Source organism: Marmota flaviventris, chromosome 5, assembly GCF_047511675.1.
Source record: "Marmota flaviventris isolate mMarFla1 chromosome 5, mMarFla1.hap1, whole genome shotgun sequence".
NCBI lineage: Eukaryota > Metazoa > Chordata > Mammalia > Rodentia > Sciuridae > Marmota > Marmota flaviventris.
In genome coordinates this window covers 18980465-19003818 of record NC_092502.1, presented here as the reverse complement: position 1 = coordinate 19003818, position 23354 = coordinate 18980465, and the positions used below count along the sequence as shown (strand labels likewise).

The 23354-nt window shown below is 35.2% G+C and overlaps 1 protein-coding gene across 5 annotated transcripts in view; it reads left to right on the top strand.

The window, feature by feature from the left end:
- The window catches only part of Gabrg2 (gamma-aminobutyric acid type A receptor subunit gamma2), an 88397-nt gene extending 65769 nt beyond the window's left edge, over positions 1 to 22628 (top strand). For 2 of the 5 annotated variants that reach the window (XM_034636345.2, XM_027938652.2), the window contains exons 7-10: positions 13451 to 13603; positions 18471 to 18676; positions 20936 to 20959; positions 22353 to 22628. In XM_034636345.2, coding sequence (XP_034492236.1) covers positions 13451 to 13603; positions 18471 to 18676; positions 20936 to 20959; positions 22353 to 22628 — 659 coding nt within the window. The remainder of the gene's footprint in view (positions 1 to 13450; positions 13604 to 18470; positions 18677 to 20935; positions 20960 to 22352) is intronic. The other 3 variants (XM_034636344.2, XM_034636346.2, XM_027938653.2) reach the window with 3 other exon arrangements.
- Positions 22629 to 23354: the final 726 nt, after the last annotated feature.

The following is a 23354-nucleotide window of genomic DNA, read 5'->3' as shown; positions in this document are numbered from 1 at the left end:
TGAACATCCCACAGAGCACGGGCACTGCCTCCCTCTGACAGCCTTATTGTGTCATGGCTGGGGTGAGGCCCTAGTTCTATGTCTGGAATGGAGTCTTCTCAGTGGAACAGGACGGCTAGTTTGGTTTTCTTGTCTTTGACCCCAAGTACGTATTGCACTGCTAGAGAGGATTTCTGGTCAGATGTGTACCAATAGCAAGATTAGATTTCAAAATGGAAAACGAAGAAATGGAACTAAGGTTTTAACTTCCTAAAATGACCTGCATCATGATGTATAAGAATATAAAGATACTTACTGTAAATATAAACCCAGACAAATAGCTCTAACATCCAACTTGATTCTCAAGATCAAAAGATCCTCTCAGTTATTTGAAACCATCAGATAAATAAAAAATGGATAATAATGAATCGGTAGTTTTTGTTAAACACCTTCTATATCTCAATCCCTTTTTAAAAACTCCACACGAATCATTTTATTTAATCGTTATCACATATCCTTTCCATAAGAGGAAAGGACAACTATCATCCCCATTTTTCCATGTGGGAAATGTCAGAACAAACCTTACCCAAGGTTTTGGAAAAATGAGTATTTAAACTAAGAAAGAGCTGTTTTTCACTTTTCATCAAATGTCTTATTACTTTATTTTTAGAAGTAACTTTTAGATAACTCTCATTAGTGGTATCTGCATCATCCATGAAACATGAAATATGTTTGAACTATTAAATAACAATATTATTAAAATTATTGGGTACTAAAATCATATTTAACATTTATATAGTATAGATGCATCATCCAATTGAATCTTTTATATTTTATAGAGGGGAGAAAAAAGAGAACTAGAAGTGATATTTACCCAGAATCACACAACAAAATCAGACTCAAATAGGAATTAGAACCTCGTTCTTCTAATTTTGAGTCCTGTGTTTCCCCCCAGCAAAATATCAAGTCTCCTAACTGAGAGAAGTTGAGCTTTGTGACTCTGAAGTATGGTATAATATACAGTTATATATATATATATATATATATATATATATATATATATATATATATATATATACTAGCAATGATTTTTAAAAATATCTTAGCAAGGATATCTTTAAAATATCCTTGGCTATCACAAAACACCAAATTTCCTGAAAGAAAGAATTCCATGGGGTAGGTGGAAGGACTTGAAAATTGTGTGCTTAGGAATAAAGAGCAAGTAAGGCCAAGTTTTTAAGCCTGTAATTTTGCAGAGTATCCCCAGGAGTGATTTGACATCTCACGGAACATTTTGTTATTTGACCTTTTGCAACCATTGCCTGCAGTTGCCTGAATTTGAACATTCTTTTTTTTTTTTTTTCCAGCTCCTTTCAAAGACATTTCAGAAATGTGGTATTCTGATAACATTAGGTTCCACAATCTCCATGGAGCTTTTTCTTTAAGAAAATGTCAGGGCCTAGGTTAGATTAATCAAGTCTGGCTTCAAATGCAAAGTTATACCAGGTTCATTAAAAGGGTGAAAACATGAAGTTTTTTTTTTTTTGTTTTGTTTTGTTTTTAAATCTGATACCATGCCTATTTCTCCAAAAAAAAAGGTTTCTGGGTTTAGTGTTATAATAATTAATATCATTTTAATCATTCTTTCCATATTTTGGCACCATTTGTGTGATATCGTCATCAATAGGACAGATAGTATTCAAATACCATCATTATTGGTGGTAGTATTAGTATTAGATTTTGAGTATAGCTTGAATTCTTACCATTTTTCCTCCAAGCCTGAAATTTGGCATTAGTCAACAATGCAGGGAAGGGCCTTGTATGCAAGATTTGCCATGCTTAGAATTAGCAGGCTTGTACCTATTGAGTACTCAAAGTCAGAATAGATTGAGACCATGAAAGCAACTTCTTAACATTAGATCTTTTGTTAACACAAGAGAACTTACCAAATAGAGCATAAAAGGAAGAAGATACTAGATTCATCCAGTAAGGAAATACCTCAGTAGCCAAGTGTATCTATTTTAACACAAGGTACATGAAGGATGAGGAGGTCAGGAGAAAACCCAGGAGAGGAGTGCACGCCACAGCAAGTCTTGGTGAACAGTTGTAGGATGGGCCTTAGTGGGTGTATTCTTAAAGTATAGATGCTTTCAAACATTACCAGAAATATTAAATGCTGCATAAAGCAAATTATGATCTGAAAAAGGAACAAACTTTATAAAAATAATTTTTAAATAATGTGAAAAATATTTATAGAGATTAGATTTACATAGAATAAGAATTAACAAATACTTATTTTCAAATCTATAAGGCAGCATGTATCTATTTAAAATTACAACCCATATTTCATAACTCAAATGTCCCCAAGATTTTTACTGCCTTTTTACTCCTGTTGCATCTTTTATTTTTCTTAAACTATGGAAAATAATGATCAAGCCTGGGGTTTGGAATAAAGTTTGATTTAATATTTTTCACAATATTAACACAAATTTGAAATCTTTGCATACTAATTATTGAAATATGTCCAATAATAGCCAAGTACAGAATTGGGGAGACATGTAGTAATAAAGTCTTAGGTAGTGATTTAATTAGATCTGTAAATTAGATCTGTTAGTGCCACATAATACTCTACACAAAGAGTAACTATATATTAAAGAATATTTTGTTACCTTTGACTACCATTAGGACACGAAATATTAAATCATTGCAATAACTCTGAGGTTTCTATGGTGAATTTTTGTCAGCTCTATTTTACATAAAAATGCAACTGAGGCCCAGATTCATTAGTTAAAATAACTCCATAACATCACAAATTAGAACCTGACTAATTTGGGATAAGATCTCAGATCTCACCATCAATAGTTTCCTGTTTCTAGGAAGTAATAGGTACCAAAAGGCTTTTGCAAATAACAAACTTTCACCTTTCAGAATAGATGGATGTGTGGCTGCCCATGGCTGGAGACTGTTTATAGGACTGTCTTCCACTGGGAATTCTGTTCCTTTCCATAAGTCACAGATAGGAATTCCACTCACTTGCCCAGTGAAGTGCAATCTTTTATGGCAGCATGCAAATGTTATGTATTGACCCCTCCTCTGTGGTTCTGGGATTGTAACTCTGACCAATTAATGATAATCTTGAACTCAAATGAACACAAAGTTCTTCCCCTGGTTCAACTTATCTAGCTGCATATAGAAGTGAATGATTGCGCTATTTCTTGGGACTTTGCAGATCTTCCCTGACAGTCTTTATACTCCATTTCTAGTATTGAAGACTTACTTTCTTACCAAAGTTAGCAGAAACACCCATGCTATTTCACATGCTCCATATTGACATCTTTCTTCTGAGCTACTGAAAATATTGTCTGAGAGCTGTAAGAGCTAAGAGTGAAACATGAATTCATATTTTAAAATTTCTACAGCAATGGGACTTCCAAAAGAGGTAAATTAGATCTGTTAGTGCCACATAATACTCTACACAAAGAGTAACTACATATTAAAGAATATTTTGTTACCTTTGACTACCAAACCATGTTGATATGTAATTAGTCTGCACTTCAGAGTCTGAATTGAACAAAAGAGTATAATTTTACTGGCACAAAACTGTGAGCTCTATTAAACTGGGAGTGAATTAATAGTATTCATAGATACAATGAAATTGGTACAAACAAGAATAAGATTAGCTGCTTTCCTCTCATTCCTGGTAGTTGCAGCCTTTTAACAAAGGTTAAAAACACATACCCCTCAACAGGAATCTTACCTACCAATGTTGTAGAAGTTATTTTGCAAAACAACCATCTTCAGGAAGCTGATTGTAATACGTTATGTATATACTGTGCTTGAAAGAGTACAAAACACCTTCCTCACCATTAGCAAATGTGGTTTTCACAGCAGCGTTAGCAATAATATTGTTCTCACTATTTTACTGGGAGAATTTAAATGATGTGGACATGTCCAGGTACCTTGTTATCATTATCCTTTGTTATCACTATGCCTTGTACTTAAATTCTGGCTCTAAATCTGCTACTGGGAACCACATTGCACTTATGTAAAACATGTTTTAATATCTAGTCAGATGTTTGCAGGAGTTAGACTTAATTATGCTGGGAAATTGCATTCCCTTTTGGTGGATTAGAGTGGAAAATATATTCATTTGTATCGATAGTTTCTGACTTCTCAGCCAGAGTTATTTTATTCATATAGATCCCAAGGTGAATTAATTCAGTTTTTTTTGCCTGCTGCATTTTTGGAATTTGATGGTGGATTCAGAATTTGAATCAAACTATAAAAGTCCACGCTGGGCTAGGCATCTGCGGTGGCTTTTTTGGAGATTGAGGAAGAGAAGCTGCTATACTGATTAATAAAGAGAATTATGGAACAGAGGAGTACAAGAAAATTGATATTAGCAAATTCCTATAGTGTGAACCTACAGAACAAGCACACTCTGAAGGATTTGCAAAATCTGATTTTCCTTGCATCCAAAGCTATTCTCCAAGAAGAAAAATTTATAGTTGTTAATTCTGCCAAGCTGTTCTTCCAGATGAGTTCCCAGCCTATAAAGGGTACTATGTGTTGTTACACAAGGTTCAAGAGTAAATGAAGTTATTATTTGTTTGATGTTGGGGACCCCAGTTATTCAAACCAGCTTTCTGTATTAACTACATTCAACAATAACTGCTTTTCACTTTCTCTTCATCTTTATCTCCATGGTCCTAACCATTGGTTCAAAATGAGAGGCTGTTTTCTACAGAAGGTGTGTGGGTTTACGAAGGAAGAGTCTTGGTTCTGCCTCTAGAAAACTGTCTTGGGTGAAGTATCCTTCTTTGATGAAACTTAATTACTTAGTCTTCAAGGGGATAGAATTCCTTGGTAAGGACACATTCTAAGATCCTTTCCATCTCTGATTCTCTCCTGCATGTTTAATAACATTTCTCCTATGGTTATTATGGGACAGAATGGTGCTTGATGGTATGACATCAATCACTCTACTTTGTAATAACTGAATGAACAAACTTTATATGTGCTAGCAGGTACACCAAGTCTAGTTGATTGATATGTGAATTCTGGGTATGTTCACAATAACCCTGTGAGGTGGATTCTATTACTATCCCTATTTTACAGATAAGGATGATGTGATTGGGAGAGTTAGAGAAGTTGCCTAAAATCACACAGTTAGTGATGCAACTAGGAATGTTGAACCTAGCTATTCTGATCTGACCGCCCTTGTAGTGGACACTATTTTCGTCCAGCCACCTTATCTCTGTCCTTGAGCTCATACATCCACCTTTAGATGTTAATGGGTTGGCTGCTAATGGCTCAGTGTAGTCCATTTCTCCAGAGAATGCAGCCATTTGAGCTAAGAGATTAAGACCAGCCAACCTCAATGCACAAGAAACAGATGAGTCCCCAGTCTCCTTGCCTCCAGGTGGAACCAACACTGCAATGGGTTGTTGCAGAATCTCCTGGAGGCTCTCCCCAGCAAGCTGTGGCATATTCATGGTGCTTCGCTTTTACATGAATGACAGCTTTTATTTTCCCCAATTTCCTTTTTGTTTTTGTTCTTCAATATTTGAACTTGAACAACAGATAAAATAAAAACAGGAAATTTTTTAAATGGAAACAAATCCATTAGACTTAACATGAAGACAGAGAAGGGCCTGCACAACAGCCAAGCCGCTTTGTTCTTTTCTTTCAATAACTGAATCTGTCAGAGAAGCCAAATATCCAATGAATGCTTCACTAAGTATCATGCAGCCTGATAGAGTTGATTTCCCTCCCCTTCTTTTCTACTTGGCAAGAAGTTAATATTGCTAACAGAAGCCGTGATCTTACATTGTCATTTCAAGTGATTCAGTTCAGCAAGGTATCCAGGAAAAAAACAAACAAACAAACAAACAAAAAACAACTTCCAAATGCAATAATTCATAAAATGAAAATCTAATATTTCAAAAACTAATATTGATCTCTGCATTGGCATTAGTGACGCTGTATAGTTTATCCAAGATTTTCATCATGACATTCTGAAATAAAGCATTATTCATTATAGGAATTCATTGTTCCTTCTGTGTAACTAGATCCTGAAAATATTTTTTAAAAAAGCAGTTCAGCTCTTTCCCAGGTGGAGCTCTGGATTATTATCCAGAGTGTGATCCAGTATTTACATCATTCATATAGCCTGGATTATGATTTTACTGATGCCTTACTATGAGATCTTACCAAAGACATTGGACCCAGTAATGACTTTTTGAATGCTAGGATTAATGAACTGATCTAAAACATGAAAGGTATGAGTTCTATAAAAATATTAGAGTTACAGTCAGAGGTATAGGCATATCCTTGTCCCAAAGACAATAAGTAGTAGATTTGGGTGGGGCATGTAAGGAACTGTAAGAATGCCAAGTAGCAAAGAAACACCAGTAAAAATGAGGCAGAAGTGAGATGATTCTTAGTGTAGTTTTGATTTGTATTTCTCTAATTGCTAGAGGTATTGAACACTTTTTTATATATTTGTTGATCAATTATATTTCTTCTTCTGTGAAGTGTCTGTTCAGTTCCTTAGCCCAGTTATTGATTGGGTTATTTGTTTGGTTTATTTGTTTGTTTTTGGTGTTAAGTTTTTTGAGTTCTTTATATATCCTAGAGATTAATGCTTTATCAGAGGTGCATGTGGTGAAGATTTTCTCCCCAATCTGTAGGCTCTCTCCTCATATTATTGGTTGTTTCCTTCCATGAGAATAAGCTTTTTAATTTGAATCCATCCCATTTATTGATTCTTGATTTTACTTCTTATACTTTAGGAGTCTTGTTAAGGAAGTCAGATCCTAGGCTGACATGATGAAGATTTGGGCCTACTTTTTCTTCTATCATGTGTAACTAATTAAAACAAATTAATTTTTTAAATGAGGCAGAAGATATAGTTAGGGGAAAGACCATATGAAGTGTTACAGGTCAAGTTAAAGAATTTCAGTGTCTGAAATGGTCAATAACTGAAAGGATAGGAGGCATGTGTATGTGTATGACTTGACCAGAGTGGCAGAGAACATTCTAGAAGTTGGGGGCAATATATGACAAAGAAGAACAAAAGAAAGAAAAGTACTCTTTTGGGGAGGCAGGAAGTAAATCAGTTGGCTGGAAATAAACTGGGAACATTATAAATGGTGAGTGATAAGGTTGTGATGGTTCAGTATGGGTAGTGGTGAAATGCACCAGATGTGTTGAGCGATGTACATTTATAATGAGAAATGTGAAGGGAAGGCACAGAACAAACCCGTATTCTACGAGGAAGGGTTTTGAGTCAAGGTGGTCCAGTTGAACTACACTCCACTGCCCCAATGTACCAGTCACTAGGCATGTGTAGTATTGAGCTCTTGAAATCTGGTTTACACAAATGAGGAGGTGAAGTTTTAAATTTTATTTAATATTAATTTTTATTTAAGATGGCTATCATTTTAGACAGCTCAGGCCTAGATACACTGTGAAATTCGTGTGTGTAGTGGTGCTGGTGGTTTTGATGTGGATGGCCAGAATCTTTGAACGGGAAGAGGGCTGTGACGTTTTTTAGGGATCTGGGAGAGAGCTGAAGTCAGGAAAAACAAAGGCAGAAGAGTCACCGGAAGCGTGAAATGAAGATGATGAATTTCCTTTGGCTAAGGTTTAGAGAACAGGAAGGGAAAAACAAAACCGAAAGACATAGGTTAGATAGGTAAGAGTCAAATTATAGATTACCTGGATGCCAGGATATAGAGTGGATTTTTTTTTCTTTTTTTGGAAAAGAAAATGGACCTGGTTAAATTTTGGGAAGGTTGGCAATATTTAGTTAGAACTTTCAGAAAGGTGCTTGCCAGAAACTTCCGTGGTGGGGTGTGAGATCAATTAATGTCTGTTTGTTTTATTGGAGCTCTGGTGCCATTGTGTAGGAAAGGTAAACTGACATGGCTTTCTTAGCCTGAGGAATCCCATGACAGGCAAGGCTACAACGCGGCTCTGTTTGCCCTCCCTTGACTTCTCATAGTCTGGTTTCTGCGAAAACACTGAGTGTATTGCAGAATAGTTAGTGAGAGGCTAAACCACCCCTGGGAAGGTGGATATAGGTGACAGATGCTGAAACTCCTTGGAGGCAACATGCATAGAAGCTAGCAGCTGATTAATGTGGAAGCCTTTCCTCCCTAATCATGTTCTAGATCTCTTCAACTCGAAGCCTGAGATTGTGCCCAAGGACTGAGAATCCTCCTCAAACTTCTAGGCACACAGTTGATCTTGAGAAAATCTTGGGACCCAATGAAAAGCAATATATAAAAGTTCTTCCACCCCCTCCCCATAGGTACTTAAGATCCTGCAGAAATGTAAGAGTAAACTGTGTTTTTTTAAATAAATAATTTCAGATTCTCTTTCAAAAAGTTGCATCTCTGTATGTACCATCTCTGTGTTCTCCCTCCACCCCCAAACATATGTAGCTCTGCCCTTTGTTCACATCATATTGGGCCTGAACTTTACATGTCAGTTTTTCCCTCCTCCTCCTTACTCTGACAGTTTAAATGAAATATTATTTTCCATTGAATTTCACTGATCACTACTGAAGTTAAAAATATCACCGTACATTTAGTATCCATGAATTCTTCACTTTTTATTTCGGCTTAGTTAAAAATTTCGGTTTCTTTTCTTGGTGAATAATGGGAACTCTTTATGTATCGGTGATTATGAGCCTTTGATTTTTTTAAAAATATTTCATTGAAGTGTGGTATTTTGCCTTTTAAAACCAGGTATAGAATTATTTAGGAAACATAATTTCTGAGTTTTACACCTTAAGCCTTTTCATAATTTTATATTTTATGTTATGCTTGATAAAACCTTTCATGCATAAAGATTGTAAAGATATTCTATGTTTATGTAGTACTTATATTTGCTCATAAATTTGGATTTCTGGTCCATCTTAAATTGATTTTGTGTGTTAGGTTGAGGTATAAATCTAATTTGAGAAAATGACTTCTTCAAATGAAAATCCAACCAAATTTATTGTTTGCCTGTAGTCAAAATCAACTGCCCAGAATTATGACTCAGATTCAGATGTCTAATGAGGAATGATGGAATAGATCTGATGCATTGTCTCACATCTCTGTCTGGGTTCCAGAGAGAGAACAATATTGTTCCCATTTAACCTATTTAGTTTAGAATCAGTTGTTAGATCCCATAGGTCTTAATCTCCATATACCTAACAGAGTGCCATACAAATAGCATTGCTTAAAAATATTGTTGATTTAAAGAAGAAACTAGAAAAAGGACTATACATTATAACACCTTGTAAAGTTAACAGAGTGGAATATGATCTGCTCTAATTATTTTAAAATAGACTAAGAATGATGGAAGAAGAACAAAACACAGGTAAATCTTAGGCTTATTTTTTTTCATTTTCATGACAAAGTATTTAGGACATTTTAAGATGATGTATGCAAATCATTTAGCCCAGTGTCTGCATATAGTAGGTTCTCATTATTGGTAATTAGAAAATAATTATTATTATTTCAGGGTTCCAATGGAGACAAATAATTATCTCCTGTAAAAATCATTAAGTTTTTGAGGTTTCATCTATGAAAGAAGCTAAACACACTATTAAGTTCAGAATTTTATTGCTTTCTCATTATGTAGTTTTATTTTATTTTCTCATCTTTGGTACTGAAGAGGGGTTGAATCCAGGTGTGCTTAACTACTAAGCCATATCCCCAGCTCTTCATAGTCTTTATTTCAAGACAGTTTGCTTAGGCCCTCACTACATTGCTGAGACTGGCTTCAAACTCACAATCTTTCTCCATCAGTGACTCAAGTCCCTACGATGACAGTTATGTGCCACCATTCCTGATTCAGGTACCTATGATTTTTTTTTTAACACTATAGCTAAAAAAGGAATTAAAGTCTCATGTGTTACTGACATTGATAGTTGCTTCATAAAACTAGACATAAGAAGCTTGAATAAATTAAGGAAAGAGATGGTTGGACATTCATGGGCATTCCGAGCTATGCCTCCTGAGCTCAAACATGGTCTACCTAAGTATGTACATACTAAATCTAGACCAAAGTCTACATGCTTAATAGACCAAAGTCTACTACATGCTCAGTCTAAGTCTTGACCAAAGTAGAGATGGAACTAATTTATGAAAGACTATAAATTTAAAAGCCAAATGTTAGGACAAATCAATGGGAAGAATAAATTTGAAGTGTCTAAAATAAACACCTTTGATTTGGTGGCCATTTAAACCTTTTGGGTTTGGGGAAATCACTGATGCAGCACTTTAAGGGGATTTGACTTTATAGGCTCCTCAGCCCAAGAGTTTTTAAGAATACAAAAAACACCAGGGCCTTGAAGATAAGACAGGCATCGGGCTGTCACTGTGAAACTGCTTTGCTTTTAAACAGCTTGTTCCCAAGTTTGAATCCATAATCCACTGGTAGAAAAGCTTTAGATTTGCTGGCAAAGATGAAAGGTGCTCAGAAGCTCTTCCCTCATAATAGAAATTCACAGATAAGTGCACTATGGAAGTTTAGACCCTGACTTAAAGGGAACTGGAGAATTGAATTGAGATAATTATCTTGCTAATATTGAACAAGATTAAAGTTCACCTTTAAAGAGTCAGATCATTAAGGTAGAAGTGCAGACACTCATTCCCGTACATGATAAGGAGAAAAGAAGGTACTAACATTGTGAGGCTTTACTTAAAATATTAAAATTTTGAAATTTTAATTTAAATATTTAAAATGTGGAGAAACTCAAGAACTTGGAAAATAGCAAAAAAAAAAGTACCCATATATGACATTTTAAAAATAAATAAATAAATTTACAAACAAGCAACAACAACAAAGAAAACCCCTTCTCTTTCTTTCTTTGTGTTTTTCATACAGAATAAGAGGCCTTGCATTTTCCTTTGGTATTCTGATAAAAGAAATGAAAAGAGAAAGATGACTTAATAGAGGCCATCTCAAATAAAATGTTTTTACTCCTCAATCATATCCCATGTCTATTCTATTTGAAGTTAGGACAAAGCAAAGACTACACTGATTTATGAAATGCTATAACTTGACCTATATATTAGAAATATTAGCACACAGAAGCATAATCTCAAGGAGTCAGATAAAATCTACTTATCATTAATCAAGTATTTCTACCTTCAAGTTTTGAGGCATAAACTAAATAGTTATTGCTAAACTAAATAGTTATTACTCAGTGATCTTTGAGAGGGTACAGATGTCCCTCAGGAAGCCTTGTGTCCCACTCTGCTCCAGGTAGTGATTACTGCATCAACCAGGCTTAGCCTAAACACATAGTGAGATATGAATCTACTGAAAGGCAGTGCCGAGGGAGAGGCTTTGATCCCTCAAAGAGGGCTTAAAGGGCTTTGTATCCCAGCCCTTTGCAAGATTAGCAGGTAAAGCTTGAAAATGGCAAAGAACTAGACTGCATAGTGATACCTTGCAAAGTTAACTCCTCTGCATGAAGTTTCTTAGGGTGTCTGATTTCAGATTAAGTCAACATAGGCACAATGCCTAGTTATTATGCTCAGGCAAATGATTTGGATTTAATTATCTAGGTATTTTAGGATAAAATATAATTTATTGGGTTGGGGTTGTGGCTCAGGCATAGAGCGCTCCCCTAGCATGTGCCAGGCCCTGGGTTCGATCCTCAGCACCACATAGAAATAAATAAATAAAACAAAGGTATTGTGTCCAATTATAACTAAAAAATAAATATTTAAAAATACATACATATATGTAATATATAATTTATTAAAGAAAATAGGAAAGCAAAATTTGAAAAGTGTTCCCATGTATTTCTCTCATGTCATAAGCACAAAATACAGTCTTTGAAACTAATGTTCTCATACAATATATAGAAAATATAAATATACTGTAACTGAGATGTAACTCCATGTTATGTTCTGTAATTTTGAAAATCAAAATGCTTTAGAATTTTACATGGAATGATACAAAATGATGGATGTGGATTTTAAACAACAATATACACATCATGATTTAATAAAGTTAAGAGACTTGAAATTGTTTTACAGTAAGTTATTCTCATGCATAGCTATGTAGTTACTCTTCAGTTCCTTAGTACTTCTAAGCAGTGTATGTCCTGGGTTATTTACATAAATTCCATTTTAACCCAAAAGTTTCATGATATGTTTTTTGTATTTTCTTCTTTAAATTTTAAATTTATCAATGAATCCATTCATTTGTTTATTTATCCAACAAATTTTACTGAGCACCTGTTTAGAGTCAAGCAAGATGCCCAGTACAGATTGTACAATGGTAAACTAAAATGGGTACTTTTTTAAAAAAAATATTTATTTTTAAAGTTTTTTAGGTGGACACAATATCTTTATTTTACATTTATGTGGTGCTGAGGATCGAACCCAGTGCCTCGTGCATGCCGGGCAAGCACTCTACCACTGAGCCACAATCCCAGCCCCTAAAATGGGTACTTTTAATGAACTTTTTCAGGTACCATGCAATAGGAAAGACAGGTATTGCAACATTCACCTTCCGAGTGAATGAACAATTGCAAATTAAAATAATTTCTAATAAAAAATCATATGATTCAGTAAAAATATGAGGAAAATGTCTCACCATAAGAATTTGGCTATAAATTCTGAGTAAAAGATTCATTTGTTATTGTGAAGCACCTAGATATTCCTCTCTGGTTTTTGCAGATAAAAGTCTAAGAAAGGCAGGAAAAGGTTACAAAACTTAGAACATACCATATTGCAGGCAAGACAGGCAAAGCATAAAAACAAGAATAGTAAGTAAACAAAAATTTTATACATTGTGTTTCAAATGTGATAACAAGATTAAAAACCAAAAGTCATCTGAGAGAAGAAAATATGATCAATGCCCTTAAAATGTTTTCTTCCACCTAGTAGCTAACTTGGCTTCTAAAAGAATCAGGGTTAATTTCCCAAATTTCCACTGTATTTTTTTTTAACCCAGTGTTTAGAAGAGAGTTTTCAACATAGCCCTCATATAATGTTAAGTGAAATAAGCCAATCCCAATAAAACAAATGCCGAATGTTTTCTCTGATATAAGGATGCTGATTCATAATGGGAATTGGCGGGGGGGGGGGGCGGGGGCAGCATGGGAGGAATAGATGAACTTTAGATAGGGCAAAGAGAAGTGAGGGGAAAGGAGAGGGTATAGAGGTAGGAAAGGCAGTAGAAAAAGACAGATATCATTACCCTCAGAACATGTATGAAAACATGAATGGTGTGACTCTCCTTTGTGTACAACCAGAGACATGAAAAAATTGTGCACTATTTGTGTAATATGATTTAATTGCCTTCTGCTGTCATATATAACAAATTACAATAAATAAAATATTTTTAAAAATCCTCTCCATTTAAATGTGTTCCGGAGAGTTAGATAGTCTGCTCATATTTAAATGTTTCCAGCTTTTGATATAGGTACTTCTATCTCTCCTTTTCTCTCCAGGAGACTACGTGGTCATGACTGTCTACTTTGACCTGAGCAGAAGAATGGGGTATTTCACCATACAGACCTACATACCCTGCACGCTTATCGTGGTCCTGTCCTGGGTATCCTTCTGGATCAACAAGGATGCTGTTCCAGCCAGAACATCTTTAGGTGAGTTACATTTCTTTACGTTATGATGTCCCAAGATAAATACACAACGCAAGAAATCTTTATTTACTCTTTATTTGCTCAAAATTCAGCCAGCAATTATATACAAGTCCATTTGTTTCATCTTTTGGAAAGTTAGTACATTTTTTTAAAAAATAATGTTTATCTACAATTATTTTTAAATAATGGTTTTAAAAATAGTGTTCATTTTACAGTGATTGCAATGACATTAGAAGTAATTGGCTCTTTACAGAAGATCCACTGAACAGATTATTTTTTTGAAAAACACATTTATCTGTGAAATTTTGGACAAAAGACCAATTTTAAGATTATTTGAAGTTTTCTCCAAATATTATATATGATGATATTTACCTTAGATTCTCCATGTCTTTTTCTTCACCTGGAGAAGAAGTGTTAAATAGACTAAATCAAAACAAAACCACAGGAGCATTGGAGTCTGGGTTTATGAATGAAACTATAAAGACTTAACTAAGTATATAGCAAGGGAAATGTCATTATAAAACCACAATACCCTCTCATCATTCATCATCTACGTGAAACCTAGAACCACAGCTTTTGCCAACTCCCTGGCTAAAGAAGTGATATCAAGTGATAAGTAAGAACTGGGGATTTGAAGTCAAATCTGGACTTTCAGTCACACACACTATATAACCTTGGAATGCCCTTCCATCTCTACATCAGTTTCCTCACATGTAAAACATGCATCATTTCCAATTCCTAATTTGCAGGTTCTCTTTGGGTTATGTAAGGTATTCTATGCACAAAGCACATGGAACAGGGTGAAGACTCAGAAATGATAGCTACTATGTAGTCATTTTCTGACAAAATGATCTGTACTAGGTTATTAAACTGAGGGCAGAAGTGATTACTGGGAAGAAAGACAACATTTGCATATCTGCCCTCTTCCAAACCTAATTTAGTTTCCCATCTGTTTCGAAATGAAGTTATTTTGATTTTTCCTGTTATATGCAGTACTTTTTGTTTCAAGTCCTATTCAACAATTCAAATATCTCGTCTCATGCTTCATGCTGACACATACTCAGAATACACTGAGCCTAATACATTAGGACTAATACTTGTCACTGAGTAGAAGGTGTTACATGACATGTTTACATGTCATTGCAAATCAGAATGTAAATGTCATGTGTCTCCAGTGTACTATCTGGCACATAGCTGGTACCTCAATGATCATTCAATTAATGTATATCTCATTGAATTGATGGGACAAATACATTGATAGATTCTAACTTACCCTCTTCCCCAATATATTTTAAGCTAAATATTTCAGTCAATCTCTCCTCTTGAAACCCAGGCTCTTGTTGGTCAAAATCCCTTTTATGGCCCCTTAGATAAATCATTTCAACCATTCATGAAATGTGTTCATTGGCTTATTAGCAGAAGGAATGAAGATGTGTGAGTTAAGAAATGGAGACCAGATTTTTCAGCAAGTTACTGATACATACTCCTATTTCTTGATCATTTTTGAATATGTCAATCATGTTTAATATGGTCTTTATTCCTTCGTTACTCTTTGAAACAACTGCAAGAAGTTGCAATGATAACAACACAAGTTATCATAAAAGTTTTTAGAGCTAAGCTAAGGAAGTAAAGATGCTGCAAGGTTAAACAGCTTATATAAAGTCACACAGCCAATAGGTAATAAAATTGCACCTTGGCTAATGGAACATAGATTTGCTCTGGGTGGGCAGCTTTGCTGAAGGCTGGTCATGGTAAAGTCGAGAAGCCAGCCTGAGCCAATATCGCTCTTTTAACTTTGCTGTCTCACTCATCTAGATCACTGCTTTTTAAACTCAATTACATATTTATATAACTAGGACCACTTTTAAAAAGTAAGATTCTTTAATATAGTCCCCAAAGATGTTTATTTAAATTGTCAAGGGCATGGCCTGGGGCTTAGGATTAAAAAAAAAAATTAGTCGATTTTAATGTGAAGTCACCTTTTAGAACATTGCTCTAGATTTCATTGAGTTCCATTATCTTTTCCTGTGTTCATCATAGAGAGTTAAATGAGATGAGCATGAACACCTGCTAACTTTAACCTTATTGCCAAAGAACAGTCAGAGCCAAGTTCTTTATTGAGTGAGATAAATACGCTCACATTGCTCAGAGACATGTGCTATTCTCTGTGCCTAGACCATCAGAACACAAGGAATGGTCATCCTGGAGCTTATAACACTTGACTGTAGCTACACAGCTGGTAGCTGATGAGGTTCGATTATGTTTCAATGATGATGCACAAAAAGAGGAAAATGCCAATTGGTATTTTTTACCAAAGTAATCTGAGCTGGGCTAACATTCCTGAGAAGGATACTTCATGCCAAGACTGGAAGACTTGGTAAAACCTATGGGTATTTTCCATCTACCTCCAGTAAGAGAATTATGTCATTGTTTAGCAAAACTGGATTTTAAATGCTTTCTTACTGTTAGTGAGTGAATAGACGAAACCTACTCTGTCATCACTTCTCATTCTTGATGTCATAGCCACTTTCTTTCCTGTGGCTTCAGGTGGCTCTCTAAAACTATCATATGGTGATTCTTCAAACTATACCTTAAATGGTTGTGATTGATTGACTTCCATGTAACCTAAATAGTATCTTCCAAATGCGCAAGATCAGTGTTTAATCTGCATGTTGGAATTGTTTTGCTTAAACTGTCACACACCAGGTTTTCTAAAATGAACTCATCTTTGGTATCTACCACAAACACGGAGGTTTTCACTTTTCATAAGTCAAGTGTAGCTTGAGGCCTGATCATGAAATGAAGGCCAAGGCTCCAATTTAATTTTTAAGTTTTCTACCAAAAAAGATGAGCTGTAATTGGGTATAATCAAGCATTTCAACTTTAATGAATGCATAGATAACCTAACTAATTTTTTTTTTAGTTTAAAAAAATTAAACTAAATTTAATTTAGTTTAATTTTTTAAATTAAATTAAATTTAAAAATTTAATTTTAATTTAAAAAAATTAATTTTTTTTAATTTACCGAACATTTACTGAGACTTTACGAAATATTGCTACTCTGTGTTGATAAGCTTTCTAACACTGTAACAAATACCCAAGAAAAATCAACTTCGGAGGAGGAAAGGTTTATTTTAGTCCCTGGTCACTAGAGCCCGTGCTCTGGTTGTGGCAGCGCAGTACACCCTGGCAGGAGTCCATGGCAGAGGAGGCCTGCTCACCTCACAGCAGCCAGGAACCAATGACGAAGACACCGAGGGGCAGTGGTCCAATATGCTCTTCAAGGGCACATCCTCAATGACCTAACTTCATTCTTCTGGATCCTACCTACTAAAGGTTCCACCATCTTCCAGTTGAGCCAAGCTGAAAAATCAAGCCCAGGCCCTTTGAAGGACATTTTACAGATCCAAACTGTATCACGTTTTATGCACATTATTTAATTTAATTTTAACCAAAGCTTCATGAAATTTCCCACTGCTTCCCCACCTTCCATCCTCTGCTGGTAGATGAGAAACTCGAACTTTCCTAAGATTTCTCCACAACAGCATGAAAGACCCCCAGGCCTATAATAATTCCTCAATCAAGAATTATTCACTAACACAGGCTCCAAACACTTTGATGCTTCATGCTGCATATCATTCATATATTTCCATTTGTTCATGGAAATGAAACAGTGGTGGTTCAAAACATAGCATTTGAAGTCAGGCTGCCCAGGTTTGTATCTCATCTCTACCACTTACCAGCCTGGACAAGTGTTTATTCTTCCTGTGCTTTGTGTTTTTCAATTATGAATTAAAAGGTAATAGTTATAGGACACATCATAGGAAATTAGGAAGATTTTCTTGAATAATATATAAAGCACTTGACATAGCACCTTGCCAAAGAAATTTGACTATCTCCTACATTTTGTGAATATGAATTACTATTCTCAAATGTAGGCTGAGCCTCTTGAGTCTTTCACATATATAGTATCTATTGATACATTATGTCACATTTTTCATTCAACAAGTATTTATTGAATCCCAGCACTATGCTCTACTATGGGGTTACAATGGCCATCAAGAGATATATCCATTGTCACAGAATATAGAAAATGGAAAAAAAGTGGATTATTAAATACTCAAGAGCAGTGTAATACCAGGGCTATGACATTTATAGTCACAGTTTGCTTGATCACTCTTCTCCTCTTCCAAAGTTTGATCTTTCCTCTGAAGTCTCCTGGGCAGCAATAACTGTTATCTGCCATCAATAAATGATGGAATCTTTGTGGGTTTTCTTCCCCCATGAGAAAAATCATAAAACCGGAGAAAATAAAGACACAGAGCTACTATTTTAGAAAAACCTAAAGACACTTCCAGTCACTACAAGATATGCAGAATTAGAATCCTAGAATGATAAAATCTAAGGTGGGCTTTCAAGGAGCTAGTTCAAATGATGGGAAAATCAATACCTGGATGGTTAAGATGGTGAACTAAGTTTCTACAGAAAGAGCTAGAAACAACTTGAATGCTGAAGCTGTGTTACCTTTTCCACTCACGACACAGGTTTTATAGAGGAAACTGTCACCTTTTTGTGGTTGTTGCAGCAGGTTGTCTTAATTTTGTTCCCTGTCACAAAACAACTAGTGGAATGGGCTGGTTTGCTTGGAAAATGTTCGAGTATATATTCAGTATTTGTCACAATAATTGTTGCATAGTGAAAATATAATAATAATATTCATGGCGAGAGTGGATTAAGTTCAGTTATATCTCCTTTCCCACCACTGAAGTTGTCTATCAGAAGACACAAACCAAGTTTAGTCTCCTTGGTAACATAGTTACTCAATGTACTGATACTATAACACCATCAATTCTACTGTGCCTCTTTTTAGGTATCACGACTGTCCTGACAATGACCACCCTCAGCACCATTGCACGCAAATCTCTCCCCAAGGTCTCCTATGTCACAGCAATGGATCTCTTTGTGTCTGTTTGCTTCATCTTTGTCTTCTCTGCATTGGTGGAGTATGGCACCCTGCATTATTTTGTCAGCAATAGGAAACCAAGCAAGGACAAAGACAAAAAGAAGAAAAATCCTGTATGTATCATGTCCTATTGGTACCATAGAAATGTTTATACAGGAAGTTTACCTGGTTTTGTCTTAGTTTGGTTCTGTTACCTTATCTGCATGCTAAGGCTCAGCACTTTGGGCTTCAAGATGAAAACAGAATGTGTGAATTTGACCAGATCATAAATAGATCCATTTATGGCCACTAGTTACTTGAGAGAGCCCTGATTCTCTTAGACTCCTTATGCAAATGTAATTACTTGATTTCTTCATTTTGTGAGGATTAAATCCATTTCTGAGTAATATACTATTTTCTAATTAGTATTACTCTCTAGGTTTTATTGGTTTTCACGTTTTTGCCCAACTTTAATATTTTTAAATTACTGATGTTTTAAGTTAAAACTTTCATCCAAGGTATTCCACTAAGAAGTCACAGGGTTTGAAGTTTCAAGATTCATAACAGTTTTGCAAAAAATGTGTGTGTGCGCGTACGTGCGTGTGTGTATATGGGTGTGGTGTGTGTGTGTGTGGTGTGTGTGTGTGTGTGTGTCTGTGTACCTGAGCATGCACATGTACATTGCCCGCTGAGGACTTCTACTGATTGCATACTTAATATGCATCTCTTTGTTTTTAAAACAAATATCTCACTATTGTGTGGGCTAGTTACTAAGCCTCCATATTTTTATTTTTCTCTTCTTTTCTCATATAGAAGATAAATTTAATATTATTCAAAATAAATCTTCTGGTGCTGCTCTGAAAAATAAATACGGTAATGGAAGTAAACAAATGAAATACAAAAACATTACCAAAAAGTGCATGAAAATCCTTTGTTAGTAGCTGGTAATGATATATGCTCTTAATGGTCTATACAGTTACCAGCCTGAATTTCTTTCAGTGTCAATGTGATTTGGAAACAGGTAGGATGATTTCCACTTGCACTAAACATTAGACAAAATTATGAATGCCTAAACAATTCTCTTTTATTGTGGATGTTATGCTTTGTTAGGGGTAGGTAACCCACTTGAGTGCAGTATCTGGCTCTTAGAAGCTTGAATTAAAGTCCATTCCCTTCCAAGAGAGGGCAGAGGTAATGGCCCTTGCCTCCTTGACTTACAGCCTCTCCTGGTCCTCTGCTCTGAGGGCCTCCAGGGCCATGACAGTGGCTATCTGACTCATGGACTTTGGGAGCTAAATTATGAGGGAATCTGACTGAAATAGGTCATAGCTTGATGCATCTCCAAAACTCAGGTGAATTTATGCAACTGGCTCATGTTTACTTGACCATGAGACTGCGTAGCAGGTAAAGAAAGAAGCAACATTATTCTAGATGATTAGCAAAAATGGAAATGCTTATTTTTAATTTTCAAAATGTTATTATGCTTTATGCAGTCTTTCCTTCCCTAGCTGTTTTGCTACTCTCTACTTTTACATTTTTTTTTCCTCTCCTGATTTTAATTTCCTTGTTGTGTTGTGTTTTTTTTTTTTTTTGGTTTTTGTCTGTTCTCCCTCCTTCACTTTCCATTTCATTGTCCCCCAAGAGGATGGTTCCATTGACACTCAGAATTATTACCTGCCAGAGTCACAAGGATGGGAGGGCTGGCTCTCACCTGAATTCTGAAGAGCCCTTTAGAAGTCCTTTGGCCTTCTCTATCAGCTGTGTCACTTCAGAGTGGATTTTGTTGCTGAGTTAGACACAGATGGATTCCTTTAACCAGGGTCTTGGAAATAACAGAAGAAATAAAGACGGTAGAAAGGACAGGGGATTTAAAAACCTGAGAAAGTGAAAACAAACAGGTAATTTTATTCATTTTTTCCTTTTAAGCCAGTTTGTTAATTTACCAAAGCTACATGGTGAGTGAGCAGCCGAAATTTCATCCTTCTGTTTGATATACCCTTGGCTCATCGTATCAGGACTCACCAACACTAACATCAGGTCTCCTTGGTGACAGTGAGAAGATAAATACATAGTATTTCCATATGGGGAAACTAGATAACAGGAAGTTTCCTCACAGCTGAACAACACTAGAATTTGCAGTCAGATAACTGGATTAATTTATTGAAAATTTCACTAATATCACAAAATTCTGTTTTCCAACTTTAGGCATATACTTTATCCCAAGCTCAGAAGATTCCTTCTGTGTTTATAATTTCAGTTCATTTTTACTTACTATGTTTTCAAAATGTATTTTTAATTTATCTTATTTTGTCTCTCTCTTTTTTTTTCTTTTCCCCTTTCCTTCTTTTAATTAAAAAAAAATGCTATTCTCTTTTCTGTCTACAAACCCAAAGCTTCTTCGGATGTTTTCCTTCAAGGTATAATGTTTTTGGAATGGAAATTCACTGCATGCCACTGCTGAATTTAACTATTAACGCTTCCATGGTGTTTTATTTATGTTTTTATAAGGAGAAATTTAAGCATTTTGCTAAAAATAACAGAAATATTTGTAGATTTCTAGAGTTGATTCTACAACTATTCACTAATTCTCATAGGTTTTGATCTTATATCAAGCTCAAAAGCTATCAGACCTATGAGAGATGTCATATGTAAAGAAGGTCTTTTTACACATCAAAAACAAATCTGATCCTCTTTCCTTGGATGCACTTGGGATCCAATTCTACTGGCTACTTTTACCACATACAGACTCTTTTAAAAGTAAAGTTTAACTCTATAAACCTTAGTTTTAAGAATGGAATCTAAAATATTGTGTTTTTTAATATATAATCTGTGTTTTCCTTAACTATACTTTTGATTTTTTTTTTGAAGAATACTGCCTTTAAAAGGCTGAGTTTAAACATCGATACTTTCTTTCTAGGGTAGTTAATTATCAGGGCTGTTGGCTCTGAGAAATACTGCAATGAGATTTCTACTCAACTCTAATATCTGATTTAGACACATTAGAATTTGTGTTTATATTATCCTAAAGCTAAGTCAGTCAAATTAACATTAAATAAGTCTTTTTGTCCTTTAGCAAATTTATTATTGGTCTTGCAGCAAAGGTTAGATTAACATGTAGTCATTTGGCACTAGTTCCTCCTCATATGCTTAAACGTTCAACAGGCAGTTACGTCTTTTTTTTTTTTTTAATTTTCATTCAGATGTAGGTCAATATTGCTGATAATTTTAAGCTTCTAACTGGTGAATGTCACACAAAGTTCTCTAAAAACATAAACTATCCCTCTGTGGCATAAAATCAGGAAACTTCTATTTTTACATATATATTAGCATTTTCTATTAACATCATTTAATATATTTGCTCTGTGTAACGATTTCCTATTTGCCTTATAAATAAGCATGACCTAAAATTTGATTTCAAAATAGATGCATTTTTATTTCTCTGTTTCACTCACATGCAATACCATTAGCCTTCATGTAACCAACCTCATATCTAATAATTAATAGAATAAGATTCCATGTAGTTTGATTTAGATCTTCAAATTTGAGTTCTTTTGGTGTTCAATATTCTTGCTCTAGCTATTAGCTTGGTGATATTATTTTCAGCTGCACTGCTTAAGCTCAATATTTGAAATATGCAAATGTGTTCTCTTTCTAAGTTCAATTTTACCATTGTAGATCATGATGTCATAGCAATTTCCTGAGTACCCATTTTCAGATTCATCATCACATTGGTGACATTATGGAAAAATCGTCCAGGATTTCTCAAGTGTAACTAACTTGGATTCCTCTCCTTCCCTACCCTTGTCTCAGGCCCCTACCATTGATATCCGCCCAAGGTCAGCTACCATTCAAATGAACAATGCCACGCACCTTCAAGAGAGGGATGAAGAGTATGGGTACGAGTGTCTGGATGGCAAGGACTGTGCCAGCTTCTTCTGCTGCTTTGAAGACTGCCGCACAGGGGCCTGGAGACACGGGAGAATACATATCCGCATCGCCAAGATGGACTCCTATGCTCGCATCTTCTTCCCTACGGCTTTCTGCTTGTTCAATCTGGTGTATTGGGTCTCTTATCTTTACCTGTGAGGAGGTATGGGTTTTATTGATCTGGATCTTATTCACTGAATCTCATGGAAATAAGATGTCTCTTCTAAGTCCACTTCAAAAATCCCCTGTGTGGTTGATAATGACCTGAATTTGTTTCTATGTCCTAACCTGGTAAATCGTACAATGTCATATCGTTTGTGCCCAACTCTCCTTTGGTTAGTATAATTTGAACTTTAATGTTTGCTGTGTTTCATACCTGCAAGGCAAAGGAAAATTAGAGCAAGAATTGAAAACAAGCAAGGTATTTTTCATCTATAGCAACTGAAATAGTGAAAGCTCTTCCTGTTTATATTGACCAGAGTCCTTACTTGATTCATAAAACAATTAGATACCAAGGTCCAAAACCGTATCCTAAGTTCACTTGGGGGCAAGTTGTGGTAAATTTGGACATAATGAACACAATGAACTCCCTCATTTGAGAATAATCACAAGCCTAGACTAGAAATCTCTTATTCCTTCATTCCATGATAGGAAGAAAATTTCCTCCACATCACATGTACAATGATGTAAATATTTCAATAATGTAGAATGCTTCAAGTTTAATGCATGCATCTCTTTAGAGCCAAAATAAATGGATTGAAGTTATCATCATAAAGTATTGTCCTTTATTTTGTGTCTTTGAGTTATAAGAGAATCATGAATGTAATTATAAGGATTTGGGTTTAGAATTGGAGGGAGGAATTTCCATTGCCTTCTCCCTCATGC